The sequence below is a fragment of the Osmerus mordax genome, chromosome 17 (genome assembly GCF_038355195.1).
Source record: "Osmerus mordax isolate fOsmMor3 chromosome 17, fOsmMor3.pri, whole genome shotgun sequence".
Classification (NCBI taxonomy): Eukaryota; Metazoa; Chordata; class Actinopteri; order Osmeriformes; family Osmeridae; genus Osmerus; species Osmerus mordax.
In genome coordinates this window covers 10424303-10441148 of record NC_090066.1, presented here as the reverse complement: position 1 = coordinate 10441148, position 16846 = coordinate 10424303, and the positions used below count along the sequence as shown (strand labels likewise).

The following is a 16846-nucleotide window of genomic DNA, read 5'->3' as shown; positions in this document are numbered from 1 at the left end:
AAAAAATTGAACCAATGAAATCATGGTTCTTTTCCAGCCTCATTAGTCCGCAATGTATTTAATTAATTTAAATGTATTTATGCTTTAACAGTGAATATCATCATATATTTGCCCATGATGATAATGACCTACCTGTTGGAGCCCTTCCAGTCCTCCTTGGAGCAGCCTCTTTACATCAGCGCTCAAGTGGGTGATTGGTGTCAGACGAGGGGGGGGTAAATACCCCACAGCAGGCGGAGTCACAACTCCAACGGTGACACGGTTGAGGGGAGTCAAAGCCCGGGGAACCTGCTGGTCGAAGAGGAGGGCCTCGGGAGTAGGAGGAGTCAGAGGGGGGGATTCCATGGCGTCGTCCTCAATGGTGAAGGGGACCACAGGAGTGGTCTCTGTCTCAGATAGATCCTGGGGAGACAGAGTCACAAGAGAAGACATCACCTTTTGGCATGTGGGACCTGGGATCTTCCCATGGCTCTTTAGGATGATAATCAACAAACAGTGCCATGCCATACCTTGAATCAAACAATAGCTGAATAAACGAATACGTACAGTACGTCTGTACTGATTACTTACAAAGCGTTGGATGGAGGGCTTTTCTTCCTGAGAGGGTTGGACCTGTGGTGGGGAACTACACACCTCGGGTGGTTGGATCCTCTCAGTGCAGGCCCTGCAGGCCATGCGTAGCTTCTTAACCTCTTTCTTCCAGTTCTTCAGGCCCGTCAGATTGAAGTCATCTCTGCAGTCCTTCATCACCTCTTGGATCAGCGCATCGAAATCTTGGCTGACCCGTATATATTTCTGCGCCTGAATCCTCTGGAGCCTTCTCCCTCTGACGTTATAAACCAGTCTTCTCAGAGACGCACCCATCAGGCCTTTTCCCTGGCTCTTCACACGAGACATCTCTTTGAAGTACTCGTTGGTGTTCAGGATCTCCTCCTTGGTTTTCATAAGGTCCTGTTCCAGGGCAACCAGGGATTTTTGGAACCTTATCATGACCTTTTCTCTTGTGACACGGGACTGCCTGTCGCGCCTCTTCTGATCGTGTAGCATGGTGGGGTGCACGTCATTAGTGACGCAAGGCTTGGTCACGGCTCTCACCGAGGAAGGAAGAAGGCCCTGGGCTTCGTAATCCATAACAGGATTCTAGGGAGACCAAGAGTAAAGTACAATGTGCAGGAACAGGGCAGAGAGGAAAATGTGAAAATATGAATATCCATATGGTGAGGGAGGAGGTCAGGTGGGTCAGATGGCTGAGCAGTTAGGGAATTGGGCTATTAATCAGGAGGTTGCCAGTTTGATTCCTGGCCGTGCCAAATGAAGTTGTGTCCTTGGGCAAGGCACTTCACCCTACTTGCCTCGGGGGAATGTCCCTGTACTTACTGTAAGTCGCTCTGGATAAGAGCGTCTGCTAAATGACTAAATGTAAATGAGGGAAAAGCTGATTCAGCACTAAGAGAAAAAGACAATTCATTGACCTTTTGCCACACACATACACATACCAGGCTTCTATCCGGAAGTGGATTCTGCTGGCATTCACGGTCCTCATCAGACTGTGAGTCAGATGGAAACATATTGTTCACACAGTCTATGTTCAAAATGTAATGTACCTTGATGCTTTTCATGCACAAACTGACCAGAAAATCTCTCTCGCTGACTGAACGGAGAGAGAGGTCATCGTAATCTTGGGTCTGACGGATAGTGTTCCCACCACGTTCCACTTCCTATATTAGAGACACAGTCACTCAGAGGTATTTGACCAGTTTGCTATTTAACCATTCAAGTGTATGTAAAATAAGGATCTTACCAATTCGGTGTCATCCCTTTCACCTATCGCTATGCATAAACAACTGACCAGAAAATCTGCCTCATCGAGTGACTGGAGAGACAAATCATCCCGATTTTTCCAATCCGTTTCCACCTCTTCAATAGTTGTCCCATCATGGTCAACTTTCTACATTAGAGACACAGTCACTCAGAGAGGTATATGTTTGCTGTTTAAACATTTACGTTTAAGTTGATATAAGGCTCCTACCATTTCTGCGCCGTCCATTTGTCGAACCAGTATCCGTTTGGATCTCTTTCCACTGTCCCCACGACGGTGATCAGGATCATCAAACTGTGTCAGATAGATCGTTAGTTTTCATAAATAAATTCTCTGAAAACCACTGCATTAGGCTATGGCCAATAACAGTGATTATGGGAACGTGTTATTTGAGAGGAGCTGACCTGACTGGAAGAGTTTGGTATCGGCATGTCGGCTCACGATGATTGGCTGTGAAGCAATTGAGAGAGAAAACTTGTAACTTTTGTAACTGCAATGCTGTTGAGGTTTGATTTACAGGCCATTTGTGGACTGAGTCTTGAGTCTCTTTTTATTGATGTGGTCAGTTATAACAAAACACAAAAAGAAAACCATGTATCAAAACTTGCTTTAAATGTATTTGATGCGATGATATTGACGGTAACTGCATAACGAAAGTGTGGATTAAATTGAGAATGAAATTATGTTTTACGTTTAAGATTACAATAAGTAGGGGAAACATTAATGTGTAAATAAGAATTACTCACCAAAAAGCTCAAAATTGTCTGATTAGCCTTTGGAAATCTTCTGAGAAAGCTTACAATACAAGTCTTCAAGTTGCTATTCACCTGCCTGTTCAGAAGAAATGTGATGTAGCTGTATAATGTTTAATTGAAGTATGAATATACACCATTATGACGTTTTTGTACGTAATCATGTGTAGCATTCAAACATACTTGTTATACATAACGTATGTCCGTAAAATAAATGTGTCAATATTCTTCATTAGAAATGTGTAATTACACACAAGCATGTAGCTCAGATGACTCCAATAAATAATACGCAAACAATGCCCACTATGCAAACTACAACACGTAGGCTATGCGATAATTGTTACTTGGCCCATCTGCACTACACGTTCCGTCATGTAGGACAGATTTGATTTTGAAATCCATACAGCCCAGCAGCCCTTTAAATTGGCAACATCTTTCTTGTCTGTATAGGTACCGACCAGAGCCATTAAATTATTAAGCTTTATTGATTGATTTATTATCAAAACTTTGATATGCTTTAAATGTATTAGAATTTTAAATCTGAGAGACATTTTCTTAGTTGTACAGCCATGATATTTACGGTAACTGCATAACGAAAGTGTGAATTAAATTTAGCATAAAATTATGTTTTGTGTAAGATTACAATAAATAGGGGAAACATTAATGTGTAAATAAGAATTACTCACCAACAAGCACAAAATTGTCTGAAGAGTCTGAGAAAATCTTCTGAGAAAGCTTACAATAGTCTTCAAGTTACTATTCGCCTGCCTGTTCAGAAGAAATGTGATGTAGCTCTGTAATGTTTCATTGAAGTATGAATATACACCATTGTGACGTTTACGCCACATCATGTGTAGCATTCGGACATACTTTTATACAGATAGAACGCATCAAATAAATATGTCAATATTTCTCATTAGAAATGTGTAGTAGCCTACACACAACCATGTAGCTCAGATGACTCCAATAAATAATACGCAAACCAATGCCCACTACATACTACAACAGTATGCTATAATTGTTACTTGGCCCATCTGCACTACACGTTCCGTCATGTTGGACAGATTTTATTTTGAAATCCATACACAGCCAGCAGTCCTTAAATTGGCAAAATCTTTCCTGTCTGTATAGGTACGCCCAGAGCCATTTAATTATTATTACTAGGCTTTTCTTTTATTTATTTTTTAAGGAAAGTAGTACGACTGCCTCGAAAACATTTTAGATAGCTACTTTGCATGACACCATCTCTCGCTAGCTGGCCCCGCCAGCTGCGCCAATCCAAGTGAACTGTTCCTGCTGCAGAAGAGGTTCAGTGCAGGAGAGGAACTGTATCAAGTCGTCATTTTAAAGGGAGTTATTGTAGCTTCCCAATAAGGGCCGACAATTTTGAGCAAGAAACAGAAGGGTACTGCACATGTTTACCCTTCTGTTCCTTACTCAAAATGTCAAATAATTGTCCTAAAGCTTTTGAAAGTGAAAGAAAAAGGTGCAGTGGTCTCTCAATTTCTTTCAGAGCTTATGTCAAATGTCTTACCTTCAAGGTTAAAATATTTACTGAACAGATAGGTGACCATGTCAATACAGGACATGCTAGGACTTTTGCTTATAATGAAACCATGCCCAATCTCAACACCGATCTGTCACAAGGATGATACCAAGCGTTTTATTGGACGCTTATAGACTCCAATGTTTTCTACCCATACCCACCCAGAGACATACATTGTTGATTGATAGGGCTGGGATGTTTTGGTACATTGAAGTACATAGTGGAAATTGTGTTACATGGTTGTATAGGGAGACTGGAGGTAAAAAAATATCACACTCAATCTCTCATGTTCTCCCTCTCTTTCTACCTGTTTCACACTTACACAAACTACATCTCCATCTATCAGAGGTATGGGAATGCTGATCATTCTGTAAAAAAATCAATTCCCAATTACCTTAATCACTTTTGCTTTCAAGTAATCACAGAGTAGAAAACAGTAAATAATTTGAAAATAGAAAAGTATTTCTAAAAATGGTTGGAATGTATGTCATTTCATATTACGACAACTGACAAAATCTGTACATTCTCAATAATTGAAAGAGAGCAGTCCATCTGTGACACGGATATTTTCAACTTGATTGATATAATGTGGCTTTGACACATTATATCAATCACAGAAATGTCTTTCGATGTGATATTTCACCTGAGCAAATAGATGACAAGGTGAAGACAGGAATGGAATACGAAACAGTTTCTGACACGTTGACAGGTAATACAGACTGAGATACAAAGTTCAGCTTTAGGGGCCATAAACCATATACATGGAAGAAGGGACTGGCTTCACAGTCTTTTGTCCTCAGTATTTCCATCTAGATTGTTTAAATATTTCATATTTCACCTCTAAATAAATGTGACTAATTCCAGCATACACCCACACATCCAACACAAACACACTTGATATGCTCTCCAAGAATCCAAAGACTATAAGGCAAAAAACACACACACACATTATTACCAGAAGCAGTGTACCCGATTTTTGCTGAAGGCATTACTGGCACCACACACACAGCTGTGTAACCCACAAAACAATGAGAAACATTTCCTCTTCCTCAGAAATGGTCGAATGTACTTATATCAACACTCCGGGTCTTAATCTCAGAGCCAAATTTGACAAGTGGCTGGGATGATAATCTCTCCGTTACAGCCCCTGGAATAAGGCAGTCGTGCCATTGAAGACACAGGCTTTTCATACACACGGATGTTGTGGAATTTGGAATGTTTCATCGATATCTAGAGCATGTATGTATGAAACCTGTTAGAATTGTGTTTGTGAACTCAGAGAAAGAGTAGTTCAGTCAAGACAATCACGTATTAGATTTGAGCATTTATTGTTACATGACATGGACATGTAGATTTAACTTTGGCGGAGTGGATGATCTAAGGGAAGCACTCCCTGCCTCCTCGATGCAACACATACATACATGACATATGAGGCAGGGAGCAATAGAGATATAATCCCCCGGAGGTATCGAACAGACAGACAGCACGGGGGAGAAAGGGGATGGTGGAGGGCGGCAGCAGCACTGATCATACAACAACCGGGGTGAGTGTGGGCATATCCGCGTGTCTTTTAAAGACGCCTTATCGGACGTGGCCCAATGGATATGCGCTGCTAACATGGGTGTGGTAGTGGGCAGAGGAAGGAAGGTGGAGTAAGACGCCTTACGTCCCCAATGACTGACGCGCGCTGCCCGATTGCCCTGCCTGAACGAGCTGCGCTTATTTCTGTTAGATGCCAACAATGAGGCTTGCAGAAGGGAGAGTGGATGAGTCTGTTGCAGGGTGCTGGGCCTCCTGATAAACACAAGGCCACAAGGATGCTTTGGGAAATCCTCTAGGCAGCATTTTCCCTCTGCACTGTTTCTGTTGAAGCACTCACTCCAGGGGTCAGGTGGCTGAGCGGTTAGGGAATTGGGCTAGTAATCAGAAGGTTGCCAGTTCGATTCCCGGCCGTGCCAAATGATGTTGTGTCCTTGGGTAAGGCACTTCACCTTACTTGCCTCGGGGGGAATGTCCTTGTACTTACTGTAAGTCGCTCTGGATAAGAGCGTGTGCTAAATGAATAAATGTAAATGTAAATGTTAGCAGTCTGAACTGAGTGAAGATCACACAGAGAGAAAGTCGGAGACTGATAAAGCTCTCTCCCCACACAACGTCGTTCTCAATTCCTCATTCAAGAAACACAAACCTAGGATTCGAAGCAACGTCCCTACACATCACGATCTATTATGCACACACATTACATTTACATTTAGTCATTTAGCAGACGCTCTTATCCAGAGCGACTTACAGTAAGTACAGGGACATTCCCCCGAGGCAAGTTGGGTGAAGTGTCTTGCCCAAGGACAAAACGTCATTTGGCACTGCCGGGAATCAAACTGGCAACCTTCAGATTACCAGCCCGATTCCCTAACCGCTCAGCCATCTGACCCCACACACAGAGACAAATGACTTCCAGTTTTACCTGAGGTTGAAATCTTGGTGTTCGTTGCTGGTTTTGGATTCAGCGTTTCTTATGGCTCCAGTCAGAACTGTGGTCAAGAGTTTGTGGTTCCAGTTGGTGCTGAAGTGTTCTGCTTGGGTTCAACTAGACGTGGGGAGCAAGTGGGTCTGGACTGAGGTCTGGTTCTAGACCACAGCGGGTACAGCTGGCACATCCAGAACTGGCATGGAGCTGGCAGTGTCCACAGTCTTTCCCCAGGATGACCACAGCATGCTGGTCTTCCTCCTGTTCCTTCTCACCCTCGTCTCCAACAACTTCCTGGTCATATTAGTACCGCCCCGGAACAGAAACACACCCTCATCACCCCTCTAAACATCCTCATCCTCAGACTTATTTACTTTCCCGTCACCCTCCTCGCCACAGTCACCAACTCGTATGGCTACTATGTCCTCGGAGAAGGATTCTGCATCATACAGGGCTTGGCGATCAATTACTTTGGTAAGTCGGTTTAAAAGGTTTACATGTTCCCTCTTCCACATGCACTCCATGCTGTGCATATTCATGTGTTTTTAAAGTATGGTTCTGGTCAATAAAAACAACTGAAAAACGTGTTCCATGCACCACAATGTGTAATGGAGGAGGAAGACCAGCTGTGTTCACATTCTAACATAACGGTTGGTAACAAGTAGTCTCTGTTTTACAGATAAAGTGCACCAAAGGGTTATTTTCTTAAATAGGCTGCCATGCAAAGTAATTTAGGCTTACAGTATTACGGTGCGAGATGACCAAATGAATAGTCGGCTATAGTTTATTAGGCTGGCAACCATCAAAAAGCAATACCAAATGAAACACAAAATGATAACTTTATTGAGAACAACATTTAGTTAAGCATCTGTGATATGAGAGTGAGAGTGAGTGAGAGAGAGAGAGAGAGAGAGAGAGAGAGAGAGAGAGAGAGAGAGAGAGAGAGAGAGAGAGAATGTGTGTGTATGTGTGTGTAAGGGTGGAGTGTAACTGATGATGTCATATGTGTGTATGTCTACATGATCTCTGTGTAGTGAAAGACAGAGAGAGAGAAAGAGCATGAGTATGCATGCATGATGTTTGTTAAACATCTGAACAACAGCCGCATATCAGTTTGCTCGACAGCCACTGGAGAAACCTGTCAATCATAAGAAAAAACATAAAATGTAATCTGCCATACCAGTACGCATTCTCACATCCTTACAATGACTGTCTTGATGTCTTTAGCCACATTCTACCACCCCCTCCATTTAGCCTTTCTGCTATCTGTCCTCACCTCTTTCCCACATTCTTCTTTTTCTTTTTCTCCTCCTTCACATCGTTCACAGAGTATTCCTCTGGCTGTTTGTTACTGACTTCCAACACAAGCAGTGGTTTGACATACAACTGTGTTTTGGCCGTCTTCTCCCCTTTGCCAGTGTCCTTCCTCTCCCCTTTGCCAGGCTTCTTCTCTTCCATCACATCCTGAAAGCAGAACACAAGCTTACATGGATGAATCACTGAGCTGAGAAAAAAATTGAACCAATGAAATCATGGTTCTTTTCCAGCCTCATTAGTCCGCAATGTATTTAATTAATTTAAATGTATTTATGCTTTAACAGTGAATATCATCATATATTTGCCCATGATGATAATGACCTACCTGTTGGAGCCCTTCCAGTCCTCCTTGGAGCAGCCTCTTTACATCAGCGCTCAAGTGGGTGATTGGTGTCAGACGAGGGGGGGGTAAATACCCCACAGCAGGCGGAGTCACAACTCCAACGGTGACACGGTTGAGGGGAGTCAAAGCCCGGGGAACCTGCTGGTCGAAGAGGAGGGCCTCGGGAGTAGGAGGAGTCAGAGGGGGGGATTCCATGGCGTCGTCCTCAATGGTGAAGGGGACCACAGGAGTGGTCTCTGTCTCAGATAGATCCTGGGGAGACAGAGTCACAAGAGAAGACATCACCTTTTGGCATGTGGGACCTGGGATCTTTCCATGGCTCTTTAGGATGATAATCAACAAACAGTGCCATGCCATACCTTGAATCAAACAATAGCTGAATAAACGAATACGTATAGTACGCCTGTACTGATTACTTACAAAGCGTTGGATGGAGGGCTTTTCTTCCTGAGAGGGTTGGACCTGTGGTGGGGAACTACACACCTCGGGTGGTTGGATCCTCTCAGTGCAGGCCCTGCAGGCCATGCGTAGCTTCTTAACCTCTTTCTGCCAGTTCTTCAGGCCCGTCAGATTGAAGTCATCTCTGCAGTCCTTCATCACCTCTTGGATCAGCGCATCGAAATCTTGGCTGACCCGTATATACTTCTGCGCCTGAATCCTCTGGAGCCTTCTCCCTCTGACGTTATAAACAAGTCTTCTCAGAGACGCACCCATCAGGCCTTTTCCCTGGCTCTTCACACGAGACATCTCTTTGAAGTACTCGTTGGTGTTCAGGATCTCCTCCTTGGCTGTCATAAGGTCCTGTTCCAGGGCAACCAGGGATTTTTGGAACCTTTTCATGACCTTTTCTCTTGTGACACGGGACTGCCTGTCGCGCCTCTTCTGATCGTGTAGCATGGTGGGGTGCACGTCATTAGTGATGCAAGGCTTGGTCACGGCTCTCACCGAGGAAGGAAGAAGGCCCTGGGCTTCGTAATCCATAACAGGATTCTAGGGAGACCAAGAGTAAAGTACAATGTGCAGGAACAGGGCAGAGAGGAAAATGTGAAAATATGAATATCCATATGGTGAGGGAGGAGGTCAGGTGGGTCAGATGGCTGAGCAGTTAGGGAATTGGGCTATTAATCAGGAGGTTGCCAGTTTGATTCCTGGCCGTGCCAAATGAAGTTGTGTCCTTGGGCAAGGCACTTCACCCTACTTGCCTCGGGGGAATGTCCCTGTACTTACTGTAAGTCGCTCTGGATAAGAGCGTCTGCTAAATGACTAAATGTAAATGAGGGAAAAGCTGATTCAGCACTAAGAGAAAAAGACAATTCATTGACCTTTTGCCACACACATACACATACCAGGCTTCTATCCGGAAGTGGATTCTGCTGGCATTCACGGTCCTCATCAGACTGTGAGTCAGATGGAAACATATTGTTCACACAGTCTATGTTCAAAATGTAATGTACCTTGATGCTTTTCATGCACAAACTGACCAGAAAATCTCTCTCGCTGACTGAACGGAGAGAGAGGTCATCGTAATCTTGGGTCTGACGGATAGTGTTCCCACCACGTTCCACTTCCTATATTAGAGACACAGTCACTCAGAGGTATTTGACCAGTTTGCTATTTAACCATTCAAGTGTATGTAAAATAAGGATCTTACCAATTCGGTGTCATCCCTTTCACCTATCGCTATGCATAAACAACTGACCAGAAAATCTGCCTCATCGAGTGACTGGAGAGACAAATCATCCCGATTTTTCCAATCCGTTTCCACCTCTTCAATAGTTGTCCCATCATGGTCAACTTTCTACATTAGAGACACAGTCACTCAGAGAGGTATATGTTTGCTGTTTAAACATTTACGTTTAAGTTGATATAAGGCTCCTACCATTTCTGCGCCGTCCATTTGTCGAACCAGTATCCGTTTGGATCTCTTTCCACTGTCCCCACGACGGTGATCAGGATCATCAAACTGTGTCAGATAGATCGTTAGTTTTCATAAATAAATTCTCTGAAAACCACTGCATTAGGCTATGGCCAATAACAGTGATTATGGGAACGTGTTATTTGAGAGGAGCTGACCTGACTGGAAGAGTTTGGTATCGGCATGTCGGCTCACGATGATTGGCTGTGAAGCAATTGAGAGAGAAAACTTGTAACTTTTGTAACTGCAATGCTGTTGAGGTTTGATTTACAGGCCATTTGTGGACTGAGTCTTGAGTCTCTTTTTATTGATGTGGTCAGTTATAACAAAACACAAAAAGAAAACCATGTATCAAAACTTGCTTTAAATGTATTTGATGCGATGATATTGACGGTAACTGCAGAACGAAAGTGTGGATTAAATTGAGAATGAAATTATGTTTTACGTTTAAGATTACAATAAGTAGGGGAAACATTAATGTGTAAATAAGAATTACTCACCAAAAAGCACAAAATTGTCTGAATAGCCTGAGACAATCTTCTGAGAATGCTTACAATACAAGTCTTCAAGTTGCTATTCACCTGCCTGTTCAGAAGAAATGTGATGTAGCTGTATAATGTTTAATTGAAGTATTAATATACACCATTATGACGTTTTTGTACGTAATCATGTGTAGCATTCAAACATACTTTTTATACAGAAAGTATGTCCGTAAAATAAATGTGTCAATATTCTTCATTAGAAATGTGTAATTACACACAAGCATGTAGCTCGGATGACTCCAATAAATAATACGCAAACAATGCCCACTATGCAAACTACAACACGTAGGCTATGCGATAATTGTTACTTGGCCCATCTGCACTACACGTTCCGTCATGTAGGACAGATTTGATTTTGAAATCCATACAGCCCAGCAGTCCTTTAAATTGGCAACATCTTTCTTGTCTGTATAGGTACCGACCAGAGCCATTAAATTATTAAGCTTTATTGATTGATTTATTATCAAAACTTGCTTTAAATGTATTAGAATTTTGAATCTGAGAGACATTTTCTTAGTTGTACAGCCATGATATTTACGGTAACTGCATAACGAAAGTGTGAATTAAATGTAGCATAAAATTATGTTTTGTGTAATATTACAATAAATAGGGGAAACATTAATGTGTAAATAAGAATTACTCACCAACAAGCACAACATTGTCTGAAGAGCCTGAGAAAATCTTCTGAGAAAGCTTACAATAGTCTTCAAGTTACTATTCGCCTGCCTGTTCAGAAGAAATGTGATGTAGCTCTGTAATGTTTCATTGAAGTATGAATATACACCATTGTGACGTTTACGCCACATCATGTGTAGCATTCGACATACTTTTATACAGATAGAACGCATCAAATAAATATGTCAATATTCCTCATTAGAAATGTGTAGTAGCCTACACACAACCATGTAGCTCAGATGACTCCAATAAATAATACGCAAACCAATGCCCACTACATACTACAACAGTATGCTATAATTGTTACTTGGCCCATCTGCACTACACTTTCCGTCATGTTGGACAGATTTTATTTTGAAATCCATACACAGCCAGCAGTCTTTAAATTGGCAAAATCGTTCTTGTCTGTATAGGTACGCCCAGAGCCATGTAATTATTATTACTAGGCTTTTCTTTTATTTATTTTTAAAGAAAAGTAGTACGACTGCCTCGAAAACATTTTAGATAGCTACTTTGCATGACACCATCTCTCGCTAGCTGGCCCCCGCCAGCTGCGCCAATCCAAGTGAACTGTTCCTGCTGGAGAAGAGGTTCAGTGCAGGAGAGGAACTGTATCAAGTCGTCATTTTAAAGGGAGTTATTGTAGCTTCCCAATAAGGGCCGACAATTTTGAGCAAGAAACAGAAGGGTACTGCACATGTTTACCCTTCTGTTCCTTACTCAAAATGTCAAATAATTGTCCTAAAGCTTTTGAAAGTGAAAGAAAAAGGTGCAGTGGTCTCTCAGTTTCTTCCAGAGCTTATGTCAAAGGTCTTACCTTCAAGGTTAAAATATTAACTGAACAGATAGGTGACCATGTCAATACAGGACATGCTAGGACTTTTGCTTATAATGAAACCATGCCCAATCTCAACACCGATCTGTCACAAGGATGATACCAAGCGTTTTATTGGAAACACTGATAGACTCCATGTTTTCTACCCATACCCACCCAGAGACATACATTGTTGATTGATAGGGCTGGGATGTTTTGGTACATTGAAGTACATAGTGGAAATTGTGTTACATGGTTGTATAGGGAGACTGGAGGTAAAAAATATCACACTCAATCTCTCATGTTCTCCCTCTCTTTCTACCTGTCTCACACTTACACAAACTACATCTCCATCTATCAGAGGTATGGGAATGCTGATCATTCTGTAAAAAAATCAATTCCCAATTACCGTAATCACTTTTGCTTTCAATTGATCACAGAGTAGAAAACAGTAAATAATTAGAAAATAGAAATGTATTTCTAAAAATGGTTGTAATGTATGTAATTTCATATTACGACAACTGAAAAAATCTGTACATTCTCAATAATTGAAAGAGAGCAGTCCATCTGTGACACAGATATTTTCAACTTGATTGATATAATGTGGCTTTGAACCCCAGAAATGTCTTTCGATGTGATATTTCACCTGAGCAAATAGATGACAAGGTGAAGACAGGAATGGTATACGAAACAGTTTCTGACACGTTGATAGGTAATACAGACTGAGATACAAAGTTCAGCTTTAGGGGCCATAAACCATATACATGGAAGAAGGGACTGGCTTCACAGTCTTTTTTCCTCAGTATTTCCATCTAGATTGTTTAAATATTTCATATTTCACCTCTAAATAAATGTGACTAATGCCAGCATACTCCCACACATCCAACACAAACACACTTGATATGCTCTCCAAGAATCCAAAGACTAGAAGGCAAAAAACACACACACACACATTATTACCAGAAGCAGTGTACCCGATTTTTGCTGAAGGCATTACTGGCACCACACACACAGCTGTGTAACCCACAAAACAATGAGAAACATTTCCTCTTCCTCAGAAATGGTCGAATGTACTTATATCAACACTCCGGGTCTTAATCTCAGAGCCAAATTTGACAAGTGGCTGGGATGATAATCTCTCCGTTACAGCCCCTGGAATAAGGCAGTCGTGCCATTGAAGACACAGGCTTTTCATACACACGGATGTTGTGGAATTTGGAATGTTTCATCGATATCTAGAGCATGTATGTATGAAACCTGTTAGAATTGTGTTTGTGAACTCAGAGAAAGAGTAGTTCAGTCAAGACAATCACGTATTAGATTTGAGCATTTATTGTTACATGACATGGACATGTAGATTTAACTTTGGCGGAGTGGATGATCTAAGGGAAGCACTACCTGCCTCCTCGATGCAACACATACATACATGACATATGAGGCAGGGAGCAATAGAGATATAATCCCCCGGAGGGATCGAACAGACAGACAGCAGGGGGGAGAAAGGGGATGGTGGAGGGCGGCAGCAGCACTGATCATACAACAACCGGGGTGAGTGTGGGCATATCCGCGCGTCTTTTAAAGACGCCTTATCGGACGTGGCCCAATGGATATGCGCTGCTAACATGGGTGTGGTCGTGGGCAGAGCAAGGAAGGTGGAGTAAGACGCCTTACGTCCCCGATGACTTACGCGCGCTGCCCGATTGCCCTGCCTGAACGAGCTGCGCTTATTTCTGTTAGATGCCAACAATGAAGCTTGCAGAAGGGAGAGTGGATGAGTCTGTTGCAGGGTGCTGGGCCTCCTGATAAACACAAGGCCACAAGGATGCTTTGGGAAATCCTCTAGGCAGCATTTTCCCTCTGCACTGTTTCTGTTGAAGCACTCACTCCAGGGGTCAGGTGGCTGAGCGGTTAGGGAATTGGGCTAGTAATCAGAAGGTTGCCAGTTCGATTCCCGGCCGTGCAAAATGATGTTGTGTCCTTGGGTAAGGCACTTCACCTTACTTGCCTCGGGGGGAATGTCCTTGTACTTACTGTAAGTCGCTCTGGATAAGAGCGTGTGCTAAATGAATAAATGTAAATGTAAATGTTAGCAGTCTGAACTGAGTGAAGATCACACAGAGAGAAAGTCGGAGACCGATAAAGCTCTATCCCCACACAACGTCGTTCTCAATTCCTCATTCAAGAAACACAAACCCAGGATTCGAAGCAACGTCCCTACACATCACGATCTATTATGCAGTCACATTACATTTACATTTAGTCATTTAGCAGACGCTCTTATCCACAGCGACTTACAGTAAGTACAGGGACATTCCCCCGAGGCAAGTTGGGTGAAGTGTCTTGCCCAAGGACAAAACGTCATTTGGCACTGCCGGGAATCAAACTGGCAACCTTCAGATTACTAGCCCGATTCCCTAACCGCTCAGCCATCTGACCCCACACACAGAGACAAATGACTTCCAGTTTTACCTGAGGTTGAAATCTTGGTGTTCGTTGCTGGTTTTGGATTCAGCGTTTCTTATGGCTCCAGTCAGAACTGTGGTCAAGAGTTTGTGGTTCCAGTTGGTGCTGAAGTGTTCTGCTTGGGTTCAACTAGACGTGGGGAGCAAGTGGGTCTGGACTGAGGTCTGGTTCTAGGCCACAGCGGGTACAGCTGGCACAATGTGTAATGGAGGAGGAAGACCAGCTGTGTTCACATTCTAACATAACGGTTGGTAACAAGTAGTCTCTGTTTTACAGATAAAGTGCACCAAAGGGTTATTTTCTTAAATAGGCTGCCATGCAAAGTAATTTAGGCTTATAGTATTACAGTTTTTCTCAATTGTTTACACACAAATACTGGTACTTGAGACACAATGACCACAACATGTAACTCATGCACCAACCCCATGAACCAATTGTGCTAAACTACAAGCACAATTCCTGCTTTACACTCAAATTGCAGTTCTAACACACACTTTTTTCAAAACACTACACACAATTCTCTGCATTTGGCACAACTTTCATGAAGAAAATCTTTTGTTTTCACAAAGAACACACTGCCATTCAAATACGCACACTGACTCATCGCATGGACAAACACCTGTCACACAGTTTTACAATTAGCAATCAGAGCTTTAGAATAAAAGGGCAACAGGTGACCTTTTCTGTTTTTGAGCAATGGATGCCAACATTGGAAACAGAGGCAGAGGAGTGAGAATAAGAGGAGGAGGACAGGGAGGACGAGGATGAGGAAGGCCAAGGACCATAATCTCTGGATAAGAGCGTCTCCTAAATGACTAAATGATGAGATCTGAGCCGCTTTGGTTGACCATGTAGTCAACCATGGTCTAACAATGAGGGAGGCTGGGCAAAGAGTACAGCCAAATTTGAGCAGGTACACTGTAGCATCCATCATCGGGACTTTCCGAAATGAGAATAGGTAAGAAATCTACTCTCACTACAAAATTGCAGTAGGCCTACTGCATATCAATACAGTACTCAATGAGTACAGTAGTAAAGTATTGCCTGTGGACTGTTCTATAGGACTGTAAAAATAAAGTATGTTTCAAGTATTTGGAAAATGTATTCCTACTTTGTATTCCTACACAGTATTTACAGTATTTTACTATATGTTTGGCAGAACTGAAAGATTACCAACACAAGGTGATCGGGAACGTCTTCTGTCTCCTGAACAGGAAACTGAAATCATGAACATGGTCCTAGAAAATAACGCCATAACATTACGGCAAATACAAAGAAAAATAATAATAATGTAACTGTATACACTATACAGTAAATTATTCTGTTGTTTTGTATGTAAACCGCTGTATGTGTAACTTTGTGTTGGTTGGGATGTACACTGTGTACATATATGTAAAATATATTTGTTACCATGTATTTCTGTGTTCTGAGTATAAAAACAATATTCTCAAATATTTTACAACACACTTATGTATGTACTGTATGTAGTAAATGTAACACTGAACAAAAAAAGGCCTAACTCACTATGATGAATGAAGAAGAAGTGTTTTCCATTCATCATAGTGTTTTACATTGAGCACATCAGTGTTCAAATGGTTCTTATAAATGTCTATTCATATGATGGTTTGTGTTTGTCATTTGAAAACAAAATACCATTTTGAGATTAAATAACATTGTTTTGAATGTTAAGTTTAATTTTGCAGGAGAAGTGAGGGGTTTTGCCCATTGTGTGTGTGTGTTTTTGATTTGTGTGTAGAGTTCTGAGAGTATGAGGTATGCATTCAGAAAATGTGTGTAACCAATCGAGAAAAACTGTAAGGTGCGAGATGACCAAATGAATAGTCGGCTAAAGTTTATGAGGCTGGCAACCATCAAAAAGCAATACCAAATGAAACACAAAATGATAACTTTATTGAGAACAACATTTAGTCAAGCATCTGTGATATGAGAGTGAGAGAGAGAGAGAGAGAGAGAGAGAGAGAGAGACAGAGAGAGAGAGACAGAGAGAGAGAGAGAGAGAGAGAGAGAGAGAGAGAGAGAGAGAGAGAGAGAGAGAGAGAGAGAGAGAGAGAAAGAGAGAGAGTGAATATGTGTGTGTGTGAGACAGAGAGAGAGCGAGAGAGAGAGAGAGAGAGAGAGAGAGAGAGAGAGAGAGAGAGAGAGAGAGAGAGAGAGAGAGAGAGAGAGAGAGAG

At 42.1% G+C, this 16846-nt stretch overlaps 3 protein-coding genes across 3 annotated transcripts in view; 1 reads left to right on the top strand and 2 right to left on the bottom strand.

Annotated features, from left to right (window-relative positions):
- Positions 1-16846, top strand: part of LOC136959951 (E3 ubiquitin-protein ligase TRIM39-like) — a 210835-nt gene that overhangs the window by 50957 nt on the left and 143032 nt on the right. The window lies entirely within an intron of this gene.
- The window catches only part of LOC136959948 (E3 ubiquitin-protein ligase TRIM39-like), an 88566-nt gene that overhangs the window by 18245 nt on the left and 53475 nt on the right, over positions 1-16846 (bottom strand). The gene's annotated exons all lie outside the window — the stretch shown is intronic.
- On the bottom strand, positions 8068-9225 carry LOC136960516 (uncharacterized). The gene is made up of 3 exons (XM_067255026.1): positions 8665-9225; positions 8227-8496; positions 8068-8088 (listed from the first exon to the last, which is right to left on the bottom strand). The coding sequence occupies exons 1-3, from the start codon at positions 9223-9225 to the stop codon at positions 8068-8070; spliced, it is 852 nt and encodes a 283-aa protein (XP_067111127.1).